At 46.0% G+C, this 26,757-nt stretch overlaps 1 protein-coding gene across 1 annotated transcript in view; it reads left to right on the top strand.

The window, feature by feature from the left end:
* Positions 1-1,650: 1,650 nt before the first annotated feature.
* LOC126984968 (collagen alpha chain CG42342-like) overlaps positions 1,651-26,757 on the top strand; it is a gene marked incomplete at its 5' end in the record, with an annotated part of 30,770 nt that continues 5,663 nt past the window's right edge. The window contains 17 exons of the mRNA XM_050839199.1: positions 1,651-1,731; positions 3,055-3,090; positions 8,749-8,784; positions 9,492-9,578; positions 10,036-10,104; positions 12,671-12,859; positions 15,017-15,110; positions 16,940-17,064; positions 19,072-19,171; positions 19,668-19,873; positions 20,085-20,129; positions 20,335-20,361; positions 20,512-20,553; positions 20,993-21,097; positions 22,204-22,311; positions 26,005-26,031; positions 26,263-26,316. Of these exons, the coding sequence (XP_050695156.1) occupies positions 1,651-1,731; positions 3,055-3,090; positions 8,749-8,784; positions 9,492-9,578; positions 10,036-10,104; positions 12,671-12,859; positions 15,017-15,110; positions 16,940-17,064; positions 19,072-19,171; positions 19,668-19,873; positions 20,085-20,129; positions 20,335-20,361; positions 20,512-20,553; positions 20,993-21,097; positions 22,204-22,311; positions 26,005-26,031; positions 26,263-26,316 (1,431 nt within the window). The remainder of the gene's footprint in view (positions 1,732-3,054; positions 3,091-8,748; positions 8,785-9,491; positions 9,579-10,035; positions 10,105-12,670; positions 12,860-15,016; positions 15,111-16,939; positions 17,065-19,071; positions 19,172-19,667; positions 19,874-20,084; positions 20,130-20,334; positions 20,362-20,511; positions 20,554-20,992; positions 21,098-22,203; positions 22,312-26,004; positions 26,032-26,262; positions 26,317-26,757) is intronic.

The raw sequence follows: 26,757 nt of genomic DNA, 5'->3' as shown, positions 1-26,757 counted from the left end.
AGGAGGAGAGGGAGTGACGTGGGAGATGAAGACAAGAATAAATAAAACAGAAAGGAGAAGAAATAAAGAATAAAAGAAAATAGGAAGAAAATATAAAGGGGAAGAATTATAGTGCTTTAATATTACACACACACACACACACACACACACACACACACACACACACACACACACACACACACACACACACACACACACACACACACACACACACACACTCTCTCTCTCTCTCTCTCTCTCTCTCTCTCTCTCTCTCTCTCTCTCTCTCTCTCTCTCTCTCTCTCTCTCTCGGCTAAGGGATAATAGGAAGAAAACGGGGGCTTAGCGGAACAAAGGAGGGTAACTTATGTAGTTTTCCGGGAAGCTTGTGAAGAAACTGTGATTCAACACCAAATTGTCATTGTTTGGCGTCCGTGCCGAGGGTGTGAAGTTAGGCGAGGAGGAGGAGGACGAGGAGGAGGAGGAGGAGGAGGAGAGAGAAAGAGGAGGAGGAGGAAGAGAGAGAAAGAGGAGGAAGACTGATTTTTGGTAACGACGCGATCATCGCCCCCCCCCCTCTGTCTCTCTCTCTCTATCTCTCTCTCTCTTTTTCGGTTATCTTTTTTTATCCCTTTCTTTTCTCTTTGTATTATTCTCCTTCTTTATCACACACACACACACACACACACACACACACACACACACACACACACACACACACACACACACACCTCCATCCTTCCCTCCTTGTCTCCCTTTTCCTCTCTCCCTCCTGACAAATTTCTCTCCCTCATTACCTCCCTCATCCTTCTCTCCCTCTTCGTCCCTCCCTCCATCTCTCCCTCTCCCTCCCTCCCTCCATCTCTCCCACTGTCTCTCCTTTCTTCCATCACGCCCGCCATCCATCTTTCCATTACCTCCTCCTCCTCCTCCTCCTCCTCCTCCTCCTCCTCCTCCTCCTCCTTTCCCTCCCTCATCAAGTCGCTTCCTCAATCTGTCTTTCTCCCTCTCCCTCTTTATTTAATTCTCTCTCTCTCTCTCTCTCTCTCTCTCTCTCTCTCTCTTCTTTTATAAGATATACACATCCTGGCAAGAGAGAGAGAGAGAGAGAGAGAGAGAGAGAGAGAGAGAGAGAGAGAGAGAGAGAGAGAGAGAGAGAGTAATTAAGAGAACCACTTTCTTACAAACTCATCAGTTGGTAAAGGGAGGAAAGAGAGGAAGGAAAAAGAGGAGGATTATAGAAGAAAGGAAAATGGAAAAGAAGAAAAACACAATTGACTTATAGGATGAAAGTAACGAAGAAAAAAAAATAACACGAAGAAGAAAAGAAGAAAAGGAAGAGAAGGAGGACGAAGACAAAGATATGGAGGAGGAGGAGGAGGAGGAGGAGGAGGAGGAGACGGATTGTTCCTCCAAGTCGACCAGTTAATCTTCTTTGGCGATAGATTTAATCAGTGCCCGAAACAGTACCTCCCCCCCCTTCTCTCTCTCTCTCTCTCTCTCTCTCTCTCTCTCTCTCTCTCTCTCTCTCTCTCTCTCTCTCTCTCTCTCTCTCTCTCTCTCTCTCTCTTTCCTCCTTGTTTTACGTGAGAGAGAGAGAGAGAGAGAGAGAGAGAGAGAGAGAGAGAGAGAGAGAATGTCGGATCATCTTATTTATCTCATTTTTTCTTCTCTTCTTCAGGTCCAAAAGGAGAGGCGGGAGCGCGCGGACGCCGAGGGAAGAAGGGCAAGGATGGAGAAGCGGGACCTGTGGTGAGAGAGAGAGAGAGAGAGAGAGAGAGAGAGAGAGAGAGAGAGAGAGAGAGAGAGAGAGAGAGAGAGAGAGAGAGAGAGAGAGGTTGCAATCCATCCACTTTACTTGCAATCCGAGTCGCAAATAATTATTCAAGTTTTTTTTTTATAGAATTAATCTTTGTAAAGTTTTGTCCATTGATAAAAACGAGATATTTTTGTTGTCGTGAGTTTCGGTGTGTGTGTGTGTGTGTGTGTGTGTGTGTGTGTGTGTGTGTGTGTGTGTGTGTGTGTGTGTGTGTGTGTGTGTGTGTGTGTGTTTCTCGTTTGACATCACAGGTACATTACAAGCACTACTGATGAGAGGGAAAGGTAAGGTTTGCAATCATTCATATAAAGGTAAAAAATAAATGGGTCGCGGTATTGGGTAGACACTGAGAGGTAGAAATGATACAGGAGAAATTGGGAGCAATAGTAAATAGGGAGGAGGAGAAATAGGAAGAGGAAAGCCTGTTTGCTGTGCTCACTCGTTTTTAGAAAGGGAGGAAGGGAGAGCGACATGTGCAAAGAGAACAGATAATGCTGAGAGGGTATGAAGAGCTAGGAATCTGAATGCGACCTTGTAATTTCCTGGTGTGAAGAAGGTACTAAACGCATTGAAGGTAGGAAGGTTAGCCAGTACTGAAGGGCAAAGTTTTCCAGCGATGATCAATAAGTTCTCAAAAGTCAAACGTCATGGGAAAGAAGAACGTTAGAGTAGTTAGAAAGCACTTAGATCAACAGATAACAAAAAGAAGGAATCAAAGGGAAACTCACACCGCCGATACCAGAAACACAGAGGAAAACACTCATAATCACCACACTCTCCTACTCTCCTCTGTACACAGGCGAATGTTAATCAGCTTGGACGTACTGAAGCAGGTAACTCTTCCCTCTCATTACCGCATAGGGGAGGCAAAAATGGAGCAGAAATTGACCTCTCTTTTGGCCTTTACTGTAAAAAAAAGCGGGGTTGTGGGCCACTCTTACCCCTAATGACTGCATAGGCCTACCTGGGGAAGCGAAAATATAGCAGAAATTGACCTCTCCTTTGGCCTTTACTGTAAAAAAAAGCGGGGTTGTGGGCCAGACTCTTATCCCTAATGACTGCATAGGTCTACCTGGGGAAGCGAAAATATAGCAGAAATTGACCTCTCCTTTGGCCTTTACTGTAAAAAAAAAAAGTAAACAGGTGGGCCATTTAGCATCCACAGGTAATGACTATCAGAGACGTGGTGTAGTCATCATCATCATCATCATCATCATCGTCATCATCATCCGTAACCAAGTCGTTCTTTCTTGCAGGGTCCCAGCGGTCCGCCGGGCAAGAATGGGTTCCCGGTAGGCCGCTTGTCTTATAGTGCTGTGTTGACCTGTTCTGTTCATGTATTGTTTCCCCCATCCTCCTCCTCTTCCTCCTCCTCCTCCTCCTCATGCATTGTTCCCTCCCCTTGTTAGTGTTCATTTGTTTGTTTGTTTTATCCTGCATCATTACAGCTATGAACTCCTCCTCCTCCTCCTCCTCCTCCTCCTCCTCCTCCTACATGTTATCGTTGTTGTTGTTTCTTGTGCATTTTCACCTCTTGTCGTCCTCCTCTTCCTCCTCCTCCTGCATTTGGTACCGTTATGTTGTTGGTACCGTTGTTTTGATGGTACCGTTGTCATGTTGGTACCGTTGTTTTGTTGGCACCGTTATTTTGATGGTACCGTTATTTTGATGGTACCGTTGTTTTGATGGTACCGTTATTTTGATGGTACCGTTATTTTGCTGGTACCGTTGTTTTGATGGTACCGTTATTTTGATGGTACCGTTGTTTTGATGGTACCGTTATTTTCTGATACAAGTTTTAGTTTTCTTGTGCTCTCTTTTTTGTTTGCTGTGAATGGTTCCTTGTGCAGTCTTCTAATGCGGAACACTCAAACATCATCATTGTTTCTTTGCTGCATCTGTGTTTGCTTGGTCCAAGAGTCTCTGCTATACGTGTTAGCTGTGTGGAGAAGCCTGCGGTGGGGCGGGGCGGGGCGGGGCGGGGCGGTGGCGGGGCTCATGCTAACACTGCTGCCGTATCACTAATATCACAAGTATGTGTCAGCGTAACAGCGGGGAGACTCGTCCTTGCTCTAACCCTTGCCTCGCGTCACACACTCACCATAGCCGCCTCACCGCCAGCCAACACTTTGGGGGAAGCGCCGCCCCCCACCCATGGCTTGCGGCGCCCTCCCCCTCCCCTTGCCACACCACACAGCCACTGCAACGCCCACACCACGTCTCGTGATATTTCAGACCGACTTTGCTACTTTCCAGTAGTTTGATTGTCCGCATTGAAGTTTCAGAGCTATCAACAAAGTTCCTGGCGCCCATGTGTCGCCTTAAGTGCTTTTGTGTCGTGACGGCGAAGGTGGTGGTGTGGCGGGCAGGACGGGGGCAAAGGGCGAGGACTAAGGCCAGCGGGGCGGGGCGGGGCGGGGTTTGCGGGGAACTGCTGACTTGCCCCGTGGTGGAGACCCGAGAAAAAGTGGCAGAGAAGAGACACAGGGGCCGCGGCACACACACACACACACACACACACACACACACACACACACATGCTGACGAGTGTATGGCACTGCGTGATGCTTGGCCGCTGCGTCACGGCCAGCTCGTGCCGCGCATCACATTATCTTGAGAAGAGACAAATGTTTGCATCTTGTCTATAATCTTTGGTACGCGAAGCATCAACAAAATTTCAATGCAACCAATAAATGCTCAAATATTGAAGACACTTCAAAGTCTTTAAAGTGAAACATTCTAGGACATTTCTTTTCACGATTTTTCTCTTGGACAAACTCATATCCCTGCTCTCTCCCCGCCCCGCCCCGCCCCGCCTGGTGCCCTTGGGTCGCGAGTGTTGAGTGCCCGGGCAGCGCGTGGAGGCCGCCGTCGTGCTGCATTAACGGCCATTTTTTTGTTTCAGGGCCCAAAGGGACAGCGAGGCTTCCCTGGTTTCCCGGTCGGTGGGATCCTGTGGTCGCGGCCCTTTAGCGGCCCACTCTGACCTAACACGCTCCGCTAACACCTTTCCTCTAACGCTGACTTACCTGACTAACACTTAACAACACCGCCGCACCGCCCTCGTCCATCGCGTGCCTCGGTGCAACTTTTCCAACACTATCATGAGCGTCGCTGGGCCGAGTCTTGCGCGATAGTGGGTGAATTCCGCACTGGAAGACGCAACACGCGGAAGCTTTTTTTCCTTTTTTTGCCATCACTTCAAGACGAACGGAGGCCAACGTCGCTGGTGGAAAATAGACAAAAAAATAAACTAAAAGCTCTTCCTCCCCAGCCTGCCCTGTCACTCCCCATATAAGTTCCTCGCCCCTCGTTCATCAGCGCCGTCGCTCGCGCGTCATCAGCCTCCCCTCGAACCCCCGCGGAGCAAAAAGTCCAAGAGTCGTTAGCTCGAGGCTCCCGTCGGCATCTCGGCCCCCTCGACGCGCCACTCACACCTCTCCCTGGAGCCGCCTGATAATGGGGCGCCGACAACTCAGCACTACATCAACAGGCGTGGGCTATGGGCGGGGCGGGAAGGCTGGGGGAGGGTGCTAACATACTAACCCCCCAGTGGAGCCCCACCGCCCCGACCCTCCGCCCCGGCCCGCCCCAGCCTCACACACTCAGCCGTTTCCGCGCCGCCGCTCCGATCAGCTGAGTGACGTGTTGTGACGCCCGTGATGTGCTTTATGGCTGTCGTGTTGTCGCGAACGCTTTTTTAAATGGATTAGCGACGCCAGTTATTAATTTGTGCATTGTTTTCTCTCCCACAACACCGACCGATGGAAATAAAAATGGTTGCTAGAATTGACGACATAAAAATGAAATCACCCATTATATTTTTTTAAAAACTTTAGTAAGGTGACACATTTATAAGGCTTACGCAACAGAAAACGCGTATAATCCTGGTTTCGCAACGATTAATTAAATAAGGAGCGACGCAAGTTACGTAAGAAAGACAGTATCGATATTATCTTGTTGTCCCAATGTGCTTGAATGTAAAGGACACAGTTACTGCAAGTCCTCAAGGAAACGGCTGAGAAGGGAGAGCTAAAACTGAGGCTGGCGAAGAGAGAGAGAGAGAGAGAGAGAGAGAGAGAGAGAGAGAGAGAGAGAGAGAGAGAGAGAGAGAGAGAGAGATCTGCCTCTAGTATACCCGATTCATACCCTGAAGTATCACTTGGTTCGTTCGGGTCCTCACCAAGCAATGACCTTCACAAGAAACCTCGAGTCGGTCAGTGGATCCGTCTGCTCGCTGGTCCGTCCATCCGTCTTTCCGTCCATCAGTCAGTCAGTCAATCGGTCAGTCAGTCAATCGGTCAGTCAGTCAGTAAGTTCGTCTTTTCTTGGAGGCCCGACAGACAACCTTTTTTTGTACGGTGAAGCGCATGATCCTTTCCTAAGAATAATACAACAAAAAACCTTATTAACGAAACAATGAACGAAAAAAATCACCAAGTTGTAGGTAACACAGCTTAGGGAATAGTGTCACAGTGTCGACCCAACTCCAGCACCGCCGCCGCCACCACCAGCAGCGCCACCACCAGTTCCATTCTTCGCAAAGTTTATCAATTATTGGAGTTCCTTGCGCCTTGTCCAATAATCGTCCTGGTAAAGAGAAAACCAAGAGGAGAGAGACCTGCAGACCCCCGACCAGTGCGCCGTTCACCGCTCTCGCCTCACCTCGTTTCACCTCGGTCTCTTTTTCGCCCCGCTGAACGTTGAGCTTCTTCCTAATCACCTTTAAGGGCTCTAAAAGTGATTCTATGATGCCTCACTTGTGTCTCTAGGCTGCTCTATGATTCAAGGTTCCACACAATACGAGTCCTGGCCCAGTATCAGGTGAAGGAACTCGTTTCGCCCCGCTGAACGTTGAGCTTCTTCCTAATCACCTTCATGGGCTCTAAAAGTGATTCTATGATGCCTCACTTGTGTCTCTGGGCTGCTCTATGATTCAAGGTTCCGCACAATACGAGTCCTGGCCCAGTATCAGGTGAAGGAACTCGTTTCGCCCCGCTGAACGCTTCTTCCTAATCACCTTCATGGGCTCTAAAAGCGATTCTATGATGCCTCCCCTTCACTTGTGTCTCTGGGCTGCTCTATGATATCAAGGGTGTATCTATGTGCTCTATGTATCAAGGTTCCACAAAATAAATACGAGTCGTGGTCCAATATCAGGTGAAGGAACTCTACTCACTGCGTCGCCTCCTATATACAACAGACATGCAAATAACTACTAATTGGGATCCCACACACTATCAAGCTCCACACTGGCGCCTTGACTATAATGCATAAATCAAACCTATCTCGCAAGAAGAAAAGTTTGCAGATCACTACTCTTTATATATGGTTCCTCAGTGCTGAGTAGCGTTACTGAGCACATGGTATATTATTTTTTTGGGGGGGGGTTGACCCATAAGTATAAAATTAACATCGATACTTTACGCGGTATTAACACTAACTTCAACTGGATGTCGTTATTGCTATGGCTACGACAATTTTCGAGCCTGAAGCTGACAAATGCAACGTTCTGAGTACGATATTTTAGTATCTATAACGTTGCGCTCTGGTCGTGGCCGTGAGCAGCGAGGCGCGGGGTGGTGCACGTCTGTCCTCGGCTGTCATTCTCCGCGTAGACTTAACAAGTTTTGCTGTTATTTTGTTTCCTGTTGTTGTCGTAATGACCTATCCAACTATCAATGACTCCTCCTCCTCCTCTTATTTTTCTTCCTCCTCCTCCTCCTCTTATTTTTCTTCACCCTCCTCCTCCTCCTCCTCCTCCTTTTCCCCCTCCTTCTCACTAACGTGTTCGCGAGGCTTCTGTCACCGGTGTAGTGTGTGTGGTGTCTGTGGCTCTGAGGGGCATAGCGCATGGCATGGCACAAATATAGCGTATTCGCGCGCCTTACCTGCCTGGCTGTCTATTCCCAAGGCCTCGGTGGTTCCCCGCCTGCCTCCGCCCCTTCACCTAACCCGAGGAGGAGGCTGGGCTGAAAGTGCCTGCCTCTTCTAACCTACCTCCTTCCCTGCCTATCTACCCTTCCCTCCTTGCCTCCCATGCCTCCCACTCCTTCCTCCTTTCCTCCCTACCTCCCTACCCTCCCCTTCCTTGCCTCCCATGCCTCCCACTCCTTCCTCCCTACCTCCCTACCCTCCCCTTCCTTGCCTACCATGCCTCCCACCCACGCCTTCTCCTACCTCCCTACCCTCCCTCCTTGCCTCCCATGCCTCCCACCCTCCCTCCTCCCTACCTCCCTTCCTCCCTCCCTTCCTCCCTACCTCCCACTCCTCCTCCTCCTGCCTCCCACGCCTTCTCCCTCCTTACCTCCCTACCTTCCTCCCCCTCCTTTACTCCCTACCTCGCCTCCTCCCTCCCTTCCTTGCCTCCCATGCCTCCTCCCTCCTTACCTCCCTACCTTCCTCCCCTCCGTTCCTCCGTACCTCCCTACCCTCCCATTGCTTGCCTCCCCCGCTCCTCCCTCCCTGCCTTGCCCTGCCCCGTCCCGTCCAGCCTGAGGGACTCTAGACCAGTTTTACGCTAAGATAACAATAATAATACTTTTAAGCTCACTGTTATTATGCTTTTCTCCTAGCTAAGATTGGTCAGTTAGGCCTTAATATTATCACAACTTTGAGGTGTGTATTGAAGGTCAGCCTATAGAGCTTGTAGCATGGACTATTTTTGTTTGTTGCTTATTTTAATGTCTGTTAATAAAAAATGAATAACAACATCAACCATTTGTACAATCCCGTCCAGAAAAAAATCATGAAGGAAATTTCAAGTTTATTCACTGTATTTTTTTTCTTTTTATTTTTATTGTTATTATTTCGGTTTTTTTTTCTTGTGTTAGTGTTTTGTTGCTGCTGTTTGTCTGTCAGTCTCTTTGCCCGTGTGTCAGTCTGTCTGTCTGTCTGTATGTATGTCTGCTTGCCAAGGTCACTCGTCTAACACGCAGCCTTCTTTCCAGGGTCCCATCGGTCTGGACGGGCCCAAGGGAGAGCCGGTAAGAGAGAGAGAGAGAGAGAGAGAGAGAGAGAGAGAGAGAGAGAGAGAGAGAGAGAGAGAGAGAGAGAGAGAGAGTTATATCTGCCAGTCTGCGGGTCTAGTGAATCTGTATATGTGTTTGTGTGTTCGTAGGTTTGTTCCAGTCTGTTGTTTGGTTTAGGTAGTGAAATGTGAGTCGTAAAAACCGTAGACTTTATACAATACTCGCTTTTTTTTTTTTTTTTTTTTTTTGTGTGTGTGTGTGTGTGTGTGTGTGTGTGTGTGTGTGTGTCATGGCGAGTGAAAGTTTAATGGATCAAATACAATACTCGCTTTTTTTTTTTTTTTTTTTTTGTGTGTGTGTGTGTGTGTGTGTGTGTGTCATGGCGAGTGAAAGTTTAATGGATCAAATACAATACTCGGTTTTTTTTTTTTTTTTTGTGTGTGTGTGTGTGTGTCATGGCGAGTGAAAGTTTAATGGATCAAATACAATACTCGCTTTTTTTTTTTGTGTGTGTGTGTGTGTGTGTGTGTGTGTGTGTGTCATGGCGAGTGAAAGTTTAATGGATCAAATTGAGTGATTGAGAATGTTGCCTTGAACTGTGAGACTATTCCTAACACCTAACTCTTTTCTTCCTCTTCCTTCTTCGGGGTAAAGGAATATGATCTCCACCGTCACTTTCCGGCACTGACGCCATTCCTTCTTTCTCTTCTTCTTCTTCTCAGGGTATCCAGGGTCAACCGGGGCCGCCAGGAGAGCCAGGACCCAAAGGTGAACCGGGAGCAGGCTACGACATTCTCACCCGGGCCAAGGTTGGTGTGGCATCCCTGGCTGGCACAGACTCATGTTAACTTTGCAACAACAAACAACAACATAATGGCACTCTTACACCAGTGCCTTCTCTCGATCACTAGGAAATATATATAGTCATTTAGTAATTTTATTTATCTTTGTATTATTTGAGGTTTAGACAGAGAGTTACAAGATGTTTTTAGACGCGTTTTCAACATCTTTCGTCAATTAATTTATTAGCCCGTGTTCTGTTGCAGGGTCATTGTATATATTCTTGTAGCTATGGTAATCTTTTCATGCACTAATATATGGTGTATCTCCTCAGGACACTATATACAGACTCAATACACAGTTATCAATGTCTAACCAACACCCCATTTTCTCTTAGTACTACACGGCATACACTTAAGTTATACACATACCTCATAATGCACCTACCTTTTGGCCGTCCAGTCAGCACCCCATGTTCTGTTTCAGGGCATTAAAAGATCAATAACGAGCCTGGAGGGGGGCACATTAGGCTATGCAGAAATCATCGCCATTAAGGTGAGGTAAACAGGTCCTCTAGTGCGCAGCGCCATCACCCATTGCTTACGCTTCTTGGTGTAGCGAACTTAATCAACGGAGATCTTTTACATAACCGCTGGTATTGGTAGCTGTTGGCTGGATGCAGTTATAATAGTAGTCCTATAGTAGTAGTAGTAGTAGTAGTAGTAGTAGTAGTATAGTAGTAGTAGTAGTATAGTAGTAGTAGTAGTAGTAGTAGTAGTAGCTATAGTAGGAGCAGTAGTAGTGTTAGAAATAGTTGTAGTAGTAGTAGTAGTAGTAGTAGTAGTAGTAGCCACCCTTTGTCCACCACCCGTTCTGAGCTGCATTGTTGTTGCATAAATGTAGTTCTGTTTAGTCATCTCATTCAGCTTATTTTGCTTTATAAGTTGAGCGCACATGTAAGTGACTTCCCAAGGAGCGATGGCAGCGCAGTAGTGTATGCCTTGTAGTTACAGCTCGCTATGTAGTTGCTTAACGTGTCTTTAGAGTTGTTCGGGCGCGGCGTGTCCGTGGGTGCGGGCGCGCCCTGACAGGCTGGCACGCACGCGTCTCCGGACCCCCGGGCGCGTGCGTCGCCCTGCCCTCGGAGTGGCTGGCGCCTTGTGTCCTCTCCACGTGCTTCAGGTTTTGATTATTTACTTTGTATCATATGTGTTAACATTATTTTGTTTTTTGTTTTTATTCATATATATATATATATATATATATATATATATATATATATATATATAGATATATATATATATATATATATATATATATATATATATATATATATATATATATATATATCCACTCAAATAGCTGGTCACGGTTCCCTTCTTGAGTGGACCAGCCCCATCACCACCTAATTATTACACCACCACCACCACCACCACCACCAGTACTACCACCACCACCAGTACTACTACCACTACCACCACGGTCACAGCCATTATAAACACCTGTCCCAGTACTACCGCATCCATCCCAGCCAGCGCTGCCATCACCATCATTGTCAGCACCTCCACCATCTTGGTACCACCATCACCACCACCACCACCACCACCACCATCACCACCATCACCACCACCACCACCACCACCATTAGATAGAAATAAGCAAACGCTCCTTCTCGCCCTTGTTGATACCAACAAACTGAGCCTCGCTGCTTTCCTTGCTCACAGTCGTGTGCTTGGCTTGGGACTGGTGTGCAGGGAACGCTCAGGCTCATGATAATGATAATGGTGATGATCATAATAATAACAACAATAATGATAATAATAATTACAATAATGATAATAATAGTGATAATAATAGTAATAATAATAATAATAATAATAATAATAATAATAATAATAATAATAATGAAAATTATAATGTATATATATTTCAATAACTCTGCTGTGGATCAATTTAATTAAAAATAGAGCCTTTCTCCCTTACACACACACACACACACACACACACACACACCTGCAAATTAGAAATATATTTTCTCTTATCATAAATGAGTGGCGATATGACTAGGAAATATTTCATCCACATAGTATATATATATATATATATATATATATATATATATATATATATATATATATATATATATATATATATATATATATATATATATATATATATATATATATATATATATACAGCTATAGCTACATGTAGAGCCCAGTGGTGGTATCCCCCCTGAGGACCCCCCCACGCCCCGCCTCCCTGCTGACAAAGTGCAGCAAGGCGTCGGGGCGCCAGCGCTGACTGTTACGCCCTTCTTGCAGGGGACGGTGGGAGGTGCCTGGGATAGCATAGACTCTGATAGAATATTAGCTATTAAAGTAAGTTTTGTTCCCTTCAGTTTTATTTGTTTTCTGTGGCGAGAATGTCAATGTGCTGTTTCATCATTTTGTTCCTTAATATTAACTATTTGTTTAAATATTTTTCCTTGTTTACGTAATTTATCTCTGCATGATGCTGCTTGGTAAACGTAGCCATTCAAAGTAGTAAAGTAAAGATGATTGTTTGAAAATGCTTGATTTATCACCCTGAATGATGTAAGCCTGCTAACATATGTCATGATGTCTTCAGGGTTTACATTGTAGTCTCCCTGTCACATGGGAGAGCCTGGGCCATAAAGCTGCCCCTTGTGAATACAGAATGGTCCCCGCAGTCACGCTCAGCTCTTGTTGCCTGCCGCCACCCAGCCCTCAGGGGGCAGCTGCTGCCCTAAACATTGTGACTTGTCACCAACACAGAGCTGCGACACTAACCAATCCTAACATTAGCACTATAGCACTTAATGTGAGCTTAATTGTTATGACTCAATGGGGTGCAATCCATTAAACCCTCAGCACCAAGCCCTGCACAGCAAACAGTCTGTTTGTTGCTGCTGTCTTGCTCCTGATGTGACCGGGGACATCTGGATCACTGGAGGCCCTACAGATATTTTTTGTCCAGTTAATCATCTACTCATAATATGAATTTAGCTTAACATTCAGCATCATTAAGGGAGCACCTGGATGCAGGCCATAGGTTATCAGGGTAGTTTGTGGCAGCAGACTGACCCGTGTCACTACAGGGTGACCCAGGCAGCCCCGGACCACCTGGAGCCCCAGGACCCTCCGGCAAGGATGGCCTCCCCGGCATGGACGGCCGTGACGGCTACCCTGGAGAGCCTGGACCCCCAGGTGAACTGGGTCCTGCAGGTCCAGCAGGACCCCCAGGACCCCCGGGCCCCTTGGGACCAGCAGGGCCCCAAGGCGAGAGAGTGAGTATCTTACTGTATTGGTGCGGGTCACTGTAGAGGTGTAGTGGTATCTTGAGCCACGCAGCCCACCGCTCCATCACCGCCAGTGGTTGGTGGTGCCGATGGCCTGCCCTGAGAGGTGAGAGTGGAAGTAGGTGTTCCCTGTGGGGAGTATTTACAAAACTTTTGTTTCTGTTTGTCTTGAAGCTGAGGAAGGCAGCAGGCTGTCCTCCGTGGGCCACCAGTAGGCTACATAGAGCATCTTAGTGACATTTATCTGGTCTTTTCTGTTGATTAATTAAGCCTCACATATTACCTTAGTGCAGTATTACTGTTTGTTTTTAGTTGTCTTGTGTCAGTGCCTTGTATTAGTGTGGCAGTGTGTAGTGTCAAATTATGTTTATCGTTTAGAGCATCCTCTGTTTTTGAAGCCTAGAAGTGTAGAGTGTGTGCTTGGGTGTTGCTGTCTGTGTGTCCTGTAGCCTAGACAGTCCTTGCTGGCTCATGGCTTCAAGTTTCATTACATTCTTATAGCCTGCCTACCATTCCTGTGTGTGTGTGTGTGTGTGTGTGTGTGTGTGTGTGTGTGCAAGTGTATGCCCTATACACCTTTAACAGACACACCTTCAGAAGCGAAAATTATCATAGAAACAAATTGAGTGGAGCGTCCCACGTGTCCCATTCATCCCTACTGAGTGATTCGCGCGGCCGTGAAGGTGAGGGATGACGGGGGGGTGATGGTGAGCCACTACTGTTCATCCTTATATTCACCTATTTTCATCCAACTAGTACTTGAGTTACTTGTGTAGTGCCACGGCGACTAAGCCTGATGGGCGAGCCTCCCATAACTCCCTCTGCCGGGGGGTACCTCTATGGCTGACTGGTAAAGGAGTGGCTCTCCCGTTACGCTGGTCGTGGGTTTGATCCCCGGCGCCGGCAAACCTTTCCTTGTCTGGATTAATGTCTCGTGTGTTTCGTTACACGCGGTGGCCGTGTGGGAGTGGAGAAAAGAGCAAATCCTGGTATTTCACTTGTCCTATAAAGACAGTACTTCTTACACCATTACTGTTGGCGAAGGTCGTGAAACCCCCCCACTCTACAAGCCCGGCCATGAGCCACAGAGCCGTAGGCGGGTCCTCGTCCACGGGTCTGATGACACTGTTTAATTTTACTTAGGTTGACTGTAGTGCCAGCCCAAAGCCTCCCTATCTCACCCTGCGATGGGGCACCTCTTCGGCAGACTGGTTTAGGGGTGACTCTCCCATCTCACTTGTCGTGGGTTTGGTCCCTGGCGCCGGCAAAACCCTTTCCTGGCGTGGATTAAATTCTCGTGTTTCGTGACACGCAGAGGTTGTGTGGAGACGTGTATAGTGAACAGGAATTAATACATGGTGACCGCCACACAGCAGTCACAGAACATTTTCTTGGGTATTACTGGAATTGCTGTAAGACACACAGTAGGCATATATTTAAAAGGATCAGTTATTTATGTAAGACCTGGCTGTGCAGTCTCCATAACTGGTTATTAAAGATTTGTAGTATGCAGCAATTCAAGCAGGCTAAAGAATATTGCAGGGCAGAAAGCTGATGAAGACAGAGTATTTGCAGGCATGCCACTCTGTCATCATGCATATATCTTCTGGCTTTATTTCAGCCCCCCTCACCAAGCAGCCCCTCAGCAGACACCTTCCCCCTCCCAGCCCCTCAACCCTGCCCCTCCAGCAGCCCCTTCTCAGCCTGCTTCCTGGAGACAGTGTTGCCTCCTCTTGCTTTCCTCCTTCCCTGTACTTAGTTTACTGTAAATTGCATTTCATATGTCCTCTCATTCTGTTTGTTACTACAGCATCAGCGAGGTGTTCAGTATGAGGTGAAGATTACTGTATTTACTTTCTCAGGTAACACAAAGGATCATAGGTACACATCTGCTCTTCAGCAATATCTTGGTTTGGCGTCAACAGCCTCTTGGACAATTTTTCCATTAATTCTGAAGATAAATTTCATTTTTGAAAATGTTATTTTTTATCTGTGTGTGGCATTTAAATCAGGATTTCCTACATTGATTTTCCTCTTTATTTTTTCTAATTTTGCATGAGAATTTTCTTTAAATATATTGTGACATCCTGTGCCCACCACCATGCTGCCCCCCTCCCACCCAGCTCACCCTAACCTCATCCCCAGGGTGACAAGGGACAAAAGGGTGACCGAGGGATCACCACAGTCAACGGCAAAGAAATTCCTGCCGGAATCCTTGAAGGGCCTCCTGGACACCCTGGTGAGTGGCTCCCTCAAAGAGTCTGTTGTCAAGGTGCTGCCGCTGCTCTCCGCCAGACACTGCAAGCTCACCGTAAAGGAAACTCTTAAAAATGTTTCTAAATTTCATCTCATGAGCTTATTACATATATAACATAGATCTATTATATTTATATTTATCATCTTTTATATATAAGTTATTGCTTATGTTACCTCACATCTATGAAAAGTAACTGCAGTAGGAAAGAACAAAATGTAATAAATGAAATAATTATTTCATGCATGGAACTTCTTTAAGCTGCATTTCGTAATGTCCCGAAGAAGACTGGGATAAGAACTCTGGTTAGCTATGAGGTAGGCCTACCCTTTGGCCACTATCAAAAAGCCTGCCTAACATCTCAAAGGCCCGGCTCTGAAAGGTTGTCGGGAGGAAGTTTATTTCTCCTCATCATATCAGTTTGCACGTTTTTTTTAATCATGAGTAATAAGCTCGTCCCGCCAGAGTGGTGCCATCACCAGCAACCTGTTCCTGTGTCCTGTGGGGGTAAAGGTCAGCCAGGAAACAGTAAGACTCAAGTTCTCCAGGAAATGGTCAACTTAACTGTCTGTTGCAATTGTCAGGGATTTGTCCTTCACTGGTAGCCTGGTAGCATACAGTTCCAGGTCCTTCTCTGCCTCTGTGGTGGATAGTGAAGTGTTTCCCATGTGGTATTGGTATGCTGAATATCCCCTCCCAAGGTTCATGACTATATATTTCTTCATTGAATTGTAGCAGCCACTTTTTGTTCCATTCCTGTGGCTCAGTGAGGTCTTCTTGTCGGAAATCCACAGTCAAGGGGTTAACCTGGTGGTAGCAGCAGGGATCATGTTTCTTAATGGTCCCTCGAAGCGAGAAAAATGAGAAAAAATCATCACTCACACAAACCATTTCATAATATATATCAAAGCATTTGTGATCAGTTTATGTATCATCTACTTTGGGGGGTTAAAATCATGGCTCAAATTTGGCCCATAGCTGCTACATGGTAAAGCCACAAATTTGGCCCATCGCTGCTACATGGTAAAGCCACAAATTTGGCCCATCGCTGCAACACGGTTAAGCCACAAATTTGGCCCGTTGCTGCTACACGGTTAAGCCACAAATTTGGCCCGTCGCTACTACCAGGTTAAATAAGAACCAAAATACCCAAATTCATCTCGCTGGGAAGGGAACGTTGGTGCTCATTCAGCAGAACATGTAGAGTGATCTTGAGTAGAGAAATAAATTGTCTCTCGATAACCTTGGCTGGAATTCTGCAACAGGCCCCTGAAATGTGAGACAGACTTCCTAGCACCAAGCCAGCCCACACCTCATAGCCACTGGAGTCCTTATCTACATCTTTATTGGGACATTACACTAGGGTCAAGAAAACCAAGGAAAAAAATTTTGCTCAAGAAATTATACATTGAGTTGATGGTTTTGTAGCCAGTGTTTCTATGATAGCATGTGTGGCTTGTGTCCAGGTGATGGGTCTGTCCCCCCCTGCACCAGGCAGCCTTTTGGTGAGGGAGGCAGTGCACTCACCTCTGTAGGCACCCACATCACTGTTGCCAGCATGTGGGGTTATTTAATCTGTATGAGTTGATGAAGGATACTCATTGATTTTTTTGTTTTTTATACTTACTGGTGGCTTGCTGAAGCCGAGAAGTGAGCTAACAGACCTTGAAACCTTTGAGCAGTCCAGCAATGCCAGGTCACCTATTGGAAACATGTTAATAAATGATGTTTTGTGCAGCAAAAACTCTAACATAGTGTAGCAGCCTGAGATTGGCTTCCACTTGCTCTACTTGTCCATCTCCCCGGCTGTGCAGGACCCCCCGGGCCACCTGGGCCACCAGGGGAGCAAGGGCCAGAGGGTCCCATGGGTCCTCCTGGGTTGGATGGGGAAGAGGGAGCCCGAGGACCACGGGGCAGGCGGGGCAAGCGGGGCAAGAGGGTACGTATCATGACTTAGGAGTAGACTAGGACAGCCTCCCACACACTTATCATGCCAGCCCTTCATGACACACACACACACACACACACACACACACACACACACACACACACACACACACACACACACACACGGGTGCACATCTGGGAGGCTTGGTTCATTCCTCCTGGTGTGAGTGGTGGCCATGCCTTCAAAGTGAGGTCTTGACATGTGTCCAGTGAGCCAGATTGTAACCTCAGGAAGTTTCCGTCCTTGAGCTGAACGTTTCCAGTGGTAAGCCTTAGCAGGGAGAGCTAGTTTAGTATAGTCTTCCATGAAGGTGCTAGTTGAGCCAAGGGAACTTCTCAACTCTAATAGGCAAATGCTGTTAGCTGCATGTCCTCAGCTTAAGTTAGTAATTTATTGGAGTGAAGCAGTTTGGGTGCTTTTTAACATTAACTGTGTTGTCATAGCTCAGCTTCACTTACCATATCAGTAAATCATATGAAGCTGATTAACAAATTAACAGTTCTTAATAGTTACTGCTGTGTGCATCAGTAGCTAGCAGAGATTATTCAGCACTGAGATGCCATGGAATGTGACGTCCTGCTGCTCCTGGACCGAGTGGCTGCGTCCTCCTCCCCCAGCAGCCACTCGTCACAGGGGCGGAAAATGTCAGCAGATGCCAGTGTAGCCAGTAACAGGCAGCAGGGCTAGTGAAGAGCTCATGACCTTGTTGACCTGAACGAGCACTGCACTCATAAGCAAGTCACCAGTGGCTGACCTGCTCTGACCTAACCTTTGTAGGATTACTCCACTCCAATATTTCCAATGAAACACAAACAGCCTTACACATAATGACTTTTTAATGTAAGTTATTCTCCTGTGTTTATAAAGCAGTTCAAACAGAAGAGATGTGCTCATGATGAAATAGGAATTTTGTATGTCAGTGACTGTGTCTTCTGTATTGAGTGTATCAGTGTGTATATAATGCAACACTTTTATCATGTCACTTGTATAAATGTGTATATGTGGCTGGCTGTGTGGAAGACAGTGTGGCATAACCTGGGTGGAGAATGCTTCTTCTTTTTATTTTTTTTATTTGTGTGTGTGTGTGTGTGTGTGTGTGTGTGTGTGTGTGTGTGTGTGTGTGTGTGTGCCTGGTGTTTGTGTTGCCTGGGCTTGCCTTCCTCCTGGCTGCCTGCTGGTGTGCATGCCTGCATGTGCCCTGACGTGGTGTTGTAACTTGTGACTGGCTTCCACATGCTTTATAGTTGTAAAACACATTGTTTTCCTAGCTCTTGTCCTTCATTAGGCTGTTTGCTTTATTGTAGCTTCCATTAGTTTAATATATATATTTACTTATTTGTTGTGGTGGTGGTTGCAATTAACATAAGCTGGACTCCTTGTTTTTCTGGTAAGCTGATTAGTGAGTCAGCTGGTGTTGGTGTTTGTCCGCCTCAGCCTTGTGTGCCGTCACTAACCTCTCAGTAAGCCTGGGGTCAGCTGGAGTAAGTATCCTTTGTTCTCTACCTAGATAGCTTAAGTTTACAAACATGCAAGTAGTTTGTAGTTACTAACAATTTAAAGCCACTGAACATTGCTCATGAACTCAAATATTTATAACTTGAAGTGTCATCATCTTATTAAAGGCCAGAACATTCTCAGCAAGGAAGGACGGCGGTGGTGTGAGGAGTGAAGGTGTGGAGGTGGGCCTCACCTCCCTCACGGCAAAGGCCTCCTTAGTCTCACCTCATCGCACTGAAATTTTCAGCTTCGTTAAATCCATACTCATAATTTTCCTGCAAATTGTTTCACTAAATAAACTTTTAAACTTTTTGCTTGAGGACTTTAATAATCTCTGACATGATGTCAAGGTTTAAACTAGAAGACATCTACCTTGTGTGTATATTTTGCACATCCACTCACTATTCTCCGGGAAGTCTGCCTTGCATAGATGTCAGTGGAGCAGATGAATGTGGGTTGTAGAGGCAGCCTTGGACTGAGTGAGTGTCTTGTGCATGGCAGGGGCGGCGCGGTGAGTCTGGCCGGGCGGCGGCACAGGGGCTGCCAGGGCGGGCAGGACCCAAGGGGGAGCCGGGCAACATGGGGCCATCAGGAGAGAAAGGTGAGTGGCTGACTGGTGTTTGGAGGACGCCCTTCTCTGCAGGATTAAAACACAAAAATGTTGAAGTGTGTGAATGACATACAGTTAGAATTTAAATCTCTGGACATTATTAATTTTGTGTAATGTTTTGTAGATATTATAATTCTAAGCATTAGTGTTCTAATACAGCAGGTTGTGTGAGCCCCTTTGTGATCATCATCATTGTTGCTGCAACAGTACAGTACTTTTGTGCAGTGGTTAGCACACTTACTTATGAATCTGCAGGCCCAGGTTTGAATCCTGGCCTGGTGTGCAGCCCACCCAGCTGTTCATCTTTTAATCTGAAGTGATCAGTAAATGATTACCTGAGGAAACCTGGGAAAAGTCAAAAGGGCAACTCACACTGTGTCCCGGGGCTGTGGCTCAAGGGCCAGGAAATGGAGCTGAGCACCAAGGCCACATGCATGCTCCTCTCAAATTTCCCTCACTCTTTGTATGCTAAATCTCTGCTTTTCAGGGGAGAAGGGCTCCATGGGCATCCAAGGCTCAAAGGGTGAGCTAGGACCACGGGGACCCCCAGGAGTGGATGGCATCCACGGGGAGTCAGGGCCCCAGGGACCCCCAGGGTTGCCAGGAGCCCTGGGTCCCAAGGGTGAAAAGGGTGAATATGGCGACATTGGACCACCGGGCCTGATGGGACCGCCGGGCCTGCCAGGACCTCCGGTGAGTCCCAGCTGGAGGGGGTGATTGGGCCCTCTGGCAAGAGTGTTACTCATGGAAACCAATTGTCTTGTGTTAGTTGAGAAATTGCTATGATATATTATTACCCCCAGACTTGCTAAAAGATTCCAGTTTGGGAGAATATGAATGGCCAGGTTGATAATGAGAGGTGAAGTGTGGTGCCGTGACTAACCCTTGTGTGTGTTGCCCTCAGGGTCTGCCCGGACTCAAGGGTGACAAGGGGGACAAGGGAGACTCGGTAAGTGTCTGCTGCACACACACAACTGATGCAATGACTGACGCTCAGATTGTTTTGATGAACACTTAAGAACTTAATGACGAGGCTTTGAACTTTTCTGTTCTTAAATGAAATGGTTTACAGTGTCATGATAAATTACTTTATTCATACTTGTTACACAAATTGTTTAATCATTTATTTTTTCTTTCCCTGAAATGGTCTCCAGAAACTGAAAAAGCTAAGAAGAAGACAAGTAAGTGCCTGCCAGATCACTAGACAGTACTCTGTTATATTGATAAAGACCTCACTGGACCAGTCTAGTGTCTGTGCCATTCTAGATATATATAGTATTTACATTATAGGTCTTGTGTCCTAGTACAGCATTTACTTATCATGTCTTCAGGGTGACTCCAGCAGAATCTGGAAGGAGGTGCCGGGGGAGGTGGTGAGTGCCTTTTCTTCTTGTTGGAGAAACTTGTGGACTGTCTCAATAAAGGGGCTATTACACTGGGCTGATTTTTCATGGACCTTCAGTCAAACCACGATTTCCGCTAGCGTGGTTCTCATTTGTTTCTTGTTATTGCTGCTGATGATGATGGTGAGTAATACCGTCCTCCTTCGGTGAAATCTACCGTAGCTTTGGAAGATCGTGGACTCGTCAGAAAACCACGGAAATATGAGAACCACGCCAGCGGAAATCGTGGTTTGACTGAAGATTCACAGAAAATTTGCCCAGTGTAATAGCCCCTTAACTTATCTGAAGGACGGGCTGTTAAATATAAAGTAACGTGTGCAGTGTTTGAATCAGTGCTATATTTGCCATGCTTTAGTCAGTGTGATACAGTGTGATAATGGAGTGTTGATGGTGATCTCTGTGCTGGCAGATCATGGGTCCTCCAGGTCCACCAGGCCCAACAGGTGCCCCGGGCCTGCAGGGGCCACCAGGCATCAAGGGCGGCAGAGGCAAGGATGGCACCAAGGGAGAGCCTGTAAGTAACATAGACAAACTTGGATCCCACACACAGGTTTGCTACACACCTGCACACCTGAAAACACACTAGCAAGGCTTCCAAACAGACCAAAAACCTCTTGACAAACAGAAGAGTGGCATCTCACTAGACAAGGATGAAAGGATAATGAAAAATACAGTGCTTTTGATCTGTCCCAGGTTGGATTTTGTCACAGCACACAGCATGTTCCCCACATCAGAAGAACCACATTTAATCCCTTGGCTGCCAACTCTCTCTCACTGATACCATCTTCCTCAGTCGTGCTCTACACTCTTTAGAAACTGGTCCCCCTACATTCTTATCTATACTCAAGGCCCATTGTTAGGGGCAGACCTTCAGACTTTAGCCATGAATCTTCTCAGTAACTAAGTTGCAGTATTGCAGCCTGTTTTGTTGGTTCTTTCAATTGCTTTTAGGAAATACTGTCAGAGTCAGTCTAAAGAAAGAAAATTTTGTGGGCCTGCCCCCAGACCCACCTAGAATTGATGCCTTCATCGCCTGTGATTGATTCTACAGAGTTAGGCAAACCCCATTGTCTGCAGTGTCTGGCAGCGATCCAAACCATCTCTGAGTTCCACACATTTTACTAGCATTCTCCACTTCCCTTGCTGTCAAAGCCATGTCAAAAATTCTCATTACCTTCTCCCTATAATTTTGACACACCATTTTTTCTTCTGATAAAGCTCATGAAAATATAAGTTTGTAAATAATATTCTGTGCCATTGTCATAAGTGTTTTTGCCACTCCTTTTTATCATGTCAGCAAAATCTTTCCTTCCCTGCCTGTACTGTCTCTGAAATAAGCATTTTCTTATTGCTTATCTCTGAGACCTGAGTACCAGACACCATGCCTCAGTGTGTCCCCTGATCAGAGGTGGCTGCTGGGGACCTCTTTGGCTGCCACTCTTCGAACACTCACCAAAATGGTCACCACACTTTTTTTTGACCCTCACCCTGTCTTTACAGGAGACACCATTATAAATGATTAATATGATGAAATCAAACTTCCTTATTTATTGTGTAGTATTAGTTTGAAGGCTATCCAGTAGATGGTGCCATCCCCTCACCACCATGCCATCCTTACAGGGTGCCAAGGGTGACAAGGGTGACCCAGGACCCATGGGTCTGCCCGGACCAATGGGGCTGCGGGGCGAGACGGGCCGGGCAGGAGAGACAGGCAAGCCGGGGCCAGCGGTAGGTACTTGTGGTGGACAAACTTAAGGCTTCACCACCTCTTTGAAGTGTGAGCCCATTAAGAACATTGATGGAAATGCATTTAAAGTTTGAGCAGGATCAAGAAATTAGTACATGTCATGCCTCCTTTAAATATAAATGTTTATGTTGATAAGCCTTTCAGCAGCTTCCCAAACGGTGAGTAGCTGAAACAAGTGCAGCAGAGTGTCTCAGAGGAGGCTGCCTTCACGAAGGGCCCCTTTGTTTATTGCTGTGGCTTGGCAAAACACAACATTAGCTTTGAGAAATTCTACCATTAATCATAATACATATTTTTTTGCAGCAGTCAGTGACCATTTTAAGTGAAAACAAGGACAGACTTTCTTAAACAATGTACATATCCATAATACTGATTTTTTTTTTAAAGCTCTTACAGTATCCTACACAGTGTGTCAGCACCTAAAGGTATTTATAAGAAAGTTTGCTCTGAGATGACTGGCCTGTTCATCCTGGCAGTGCTGCATGAAGCATCAGGTGCTGCCAGACCTTGCTTGGGCACACCCGTCCACTGACTGAGACATTGAAGGCAGGCTTGGCAGCCCCCCTTTGCCCGGAGGTTTCTCCGTTGCCTCATGTGAACAGTGAATGATGAAGGAGATAGAGACAGTCATCTTCATGTACAGTACACACACTATGTGCTCAAACCTTCAGTCAGTGTCAGGCAGCACCCTTAGTAAGTTTCAAATCATTGTGTGCAGGAGAAACATGCATACAACATGTTTGTGATTACATCATCTTTTTTAATGTCAGCCAAGAAGCCACATTTTGAAGACATTGTGAAGTCATCAGTGAATTAATGACCACTATTTAACTTCAAAAAAGAGAAAAAGGAGTTCAATAACAGCATTAACAGACCATACACAAAACTTTAACCAATTAATAGCAAACTTACAATTATCTAAACTTAAATACTACAGTACAGCGCTGAGACATGGGGTTAATGATGCATGTTTTTCACTGTGTTTTAAAAGGTACAATACAACACATGGAGTTAAGATGAGGTAGTGCTCCCTGAAACACAACACCTCCCTGGCCCAGGACAGGCTCACTGAGGAGCATAGTGAAGTGATTAGGTTTTTATTTTGATATTGTGCACAATTCACTTATATTTATATACATTTCTTTGTAAGTATTAATAATGTACTAGTCCACATGTTGTTTCATCTGATGGCCAGTGCAGCCCAGGACATGCTGTCGGCACCTCATCTTACCTCGCATGTACATCTCATGTAAAGATCACACAGGTTCAGAAAATTTCCAAGATACTCTGGGCCAAGGGAAGGTTTCTCTGGCTAAGTGGCTTCTTAGTAGAGTGTTGGCCTTTCCATCTTCCTGGCCATCTGTCTCCATCCCCCCCATCCCCCCACCCCCAGCAAAGGTTGTTGTTGTGATAACTATAAAGTAATTCATGCGTGTGGTGAAGACATTGAGATCTCGGAAAATTTCACATACCTTGGTAGCGTAGTCTCGCCAGGAAGTCTACGGCAGATTGGCCTGGCCCACGGTGTTATGGACTCGCTCAGCACGAGTATATGGCGTTGTCGATGCCTGTGCAGAAGGACAAAGATCCGGATCTTCAAGTCCCTTGTGCTCCCTGTCCTACTCTATGGCTGTGAGACATGGGCACTAAATGGGGACTTGGAGAGGTGGATTGATGCCTTTGGTAATAAATGTCTATGCAGAATCATGGGATATTGCTGGAATGCGTGTGTCAAACCGGTGACTACTCCGTGAGACTGATCGCCATATATTACCTGCATAGTCCATCAACGCCAACTCTGGCTATGCGGGCAAGTAGCACACTGCCCAGAAGCCAACCCTGCTCATCGGGTTGTCTCTGTAAGAGACAACCCTGAGTGGAGGAGGCCAAGGGAACACCCTCATGGAGACTTGCCTTGGGGGACCCCCGGGCTTGGTGTCGTAGGGTGGGTGAGACAACGCGTCCCCTGGCGTATGCCCCATTGATTGATTCATTCATTTCTATCTCCCTGGCCATGTGTCTGAATCCCCCTTCCCCCAATGAAGGTTGTTGTTGTGACAACTTAAGTAATTTCAGTCCCTCATGACTTCTCTCAAGTGGACTAATCTCTCTCTACTAATCTCTCTGGTGTCTCCCCGGGTACATGGGCGGCAGTGGTGCAAGCCTGTGCTGGCATCGCTGGCTGCCATAATGCAGCCACCCATGGGATGCAAAAATGGCCCATGCTTTCTCCAGAGAGTAGGCTTCCAAAAAGTATACCAATTTCTCATGTGTTTCAAAGAGCAACATACATCTCCAGTACACTTGCAATCATAATTTGTTGCATGCAGGAGCCTGGGCCAGAGCCGTATGGGGTGTAAGGGGCCGGCATGCTTGCATTGTGTGGCACAAAGCCTCGCCCTGATGCTGGGGATCACAAAGGTGGATCAGGCAGTAAACAAACTGACACATTGTGTCTTTATCACCTCTAGCCACTACACTTTCATACAATAAGTAAACCTTCCTTTTATATCCATTTATTGGCATTTTTTACCTCTGATTTGTTTTGATAAATCTGCTTGAGAGCCATAGAGCCAAGTCTCATGCAGCCAGGTCTGTCCAACATAACAGCCTCACCTCCCACTCCCATGGCACTGCTTGTGGTCAGTAGTGGTACATGGTGAGTCTGCAGGGAAATGGTATTATTGCATTTACAACTTGATTATAACAAACTTGTCCAAGTATTTGAAATTTTTCTTCCACCTTTCAGTATGTTCCAGGCTTCATGAATAGCATTATTACAACATTGTTACTACAGTAAACATATGCCAAGCATTATGAAAAATAATGCCCCTCACTTTATACGGCTGTATAATAAAGATAATTACTGAACCTAAAGGAAGCTACACATAATACTGCTGTCCAGCCCTCCTGGCTGCAGGTCTGCTGATACTTCTAAACTGATGCAATTTATTTATTATTTATTATCAGCACTTGTTGGCCATCTCAGTTTGGAAGTTTGATAATTATGCCTTCTTTTTTTTCAGCCTAAACAATTGCTTTCCACACATAACTACATCATAGTAATTTGATTTGCTCTCCTGTCCCAAAGCAGTTTTCATAATACTACTAGTGGCATACTACTACTAGTGGCATAATACTACTAGTGGCATCGCTTCACTAAATGTGAAATTTCATTTAGTATTTTTGAATTTATGTCCTTTTGTGTGGTACTGTCTCTGCCTGAAGTCCTCTACAGCAGTGCGTCACTGAGACAGACACTGGTTCATACTGTTAACATGCAAGAAGACCATTGTTATAGTTCTCTGCCCTGGCAAGAGTGATGTGGCATGCTCTAGAATTGCAAAAATATTTTTGCAGTTTTCATTACGATGCATTTTGACTCATTCTTCACATTGAATTGAATTTGTCTTTGTATTGAGGCAGCAAAACTTCCCTGTACTAACACTTCATATTTATGAATTTAAATTCTGCTCCATATAGTTGATGGGACTCCTGGCCAGCCTGCATCATGCCATCCATGCCTTGTCTTTTCTCTCTCTGATCTCAAGACACAGATCACTTACTTGACTCTTTTTATATTTTTCTTTTATCACGTGTTTTCTGAATTCCAAAGAACATTTTTTGTATTTTGAGTATCAAAGAGACTAACAGTGTCCTTTGTTCCCCTGCAGGGTGCACCAGGGCTGGACGGCATGAAGGTAAGTGTTTGGCAGCTTGATGACCCATTGTATTCATTCTTTGTTATCCTGCAACTCAGGAATATCTAATGATCAAATCAATAACTGTCAAGTCACTTATAGCAGTACTAATAAATGCTTGTACATCTCTGGGATGAGTTAGCTAGGCCGAGTGTGCCTGAGCAAGGGCTTGCCTGCCTCTCCCTGAGTGTGTCTGTCCCTGCACTGCTAACTGGCTGTGTCTCTCGGCAGGGTGCGCGAGGAGAGATTGGCAGGAAGGGTGAGCGAGGGGACCCTGGACTGCCAGTAAGTCAGCTTCAGAGTTTGCCCAGCAGGAGCTTAGTGTACTTACGTCAAAACCATGTTGTTGCAATAGCTTTTGAGTTTAACAGCTTAATCCTGAATTACTTCTATGTGCTTGTGTGGACTTATACATATTTGGTGTACTGTAGGTTACATACCTTGCACGAGTAGAATCTCATTACCTCTACAGAGCAGAGCTTATAGTTGATGGGGTATGTACTTGCCTAATTATGAAATGTTTTAGAATTGCTAAAACACCTTGTAAAAGAGTGTTATAAGGCTGCCTAAGGTGGAGAGGGAGCCAAGAGTCTGTGAGCCAGAAACGTCCTGCACTGCCTCACCCTGGGCCTGGCTCCTCGAGGGGCTAACTTTCTGCTGACGGGAAATAAGCCACAAACTTAATAACTGCATGATACATTAAAGACTTGTGAAGTATAACCATGT

This window comes from Eriocheir sinensis, chromosome 58, assembly GCF_024679095.1.
Source record: "Eriocheir sinensis breed Jianghai 21 chromosome 58, ASM2467909v1, whole genome shotgun sequence".
Lineage (NCBI taxonomy): Eukaryota > Metazoa > Arthropoda > Malacostraca > Decapoda > Varunidae > Eriocheir > Eriocheir sinensis.
Note: the sequence above shows the minus strand (reverse complement) of the source record. Positions and strands in the feature narration are given on the sequence as shown.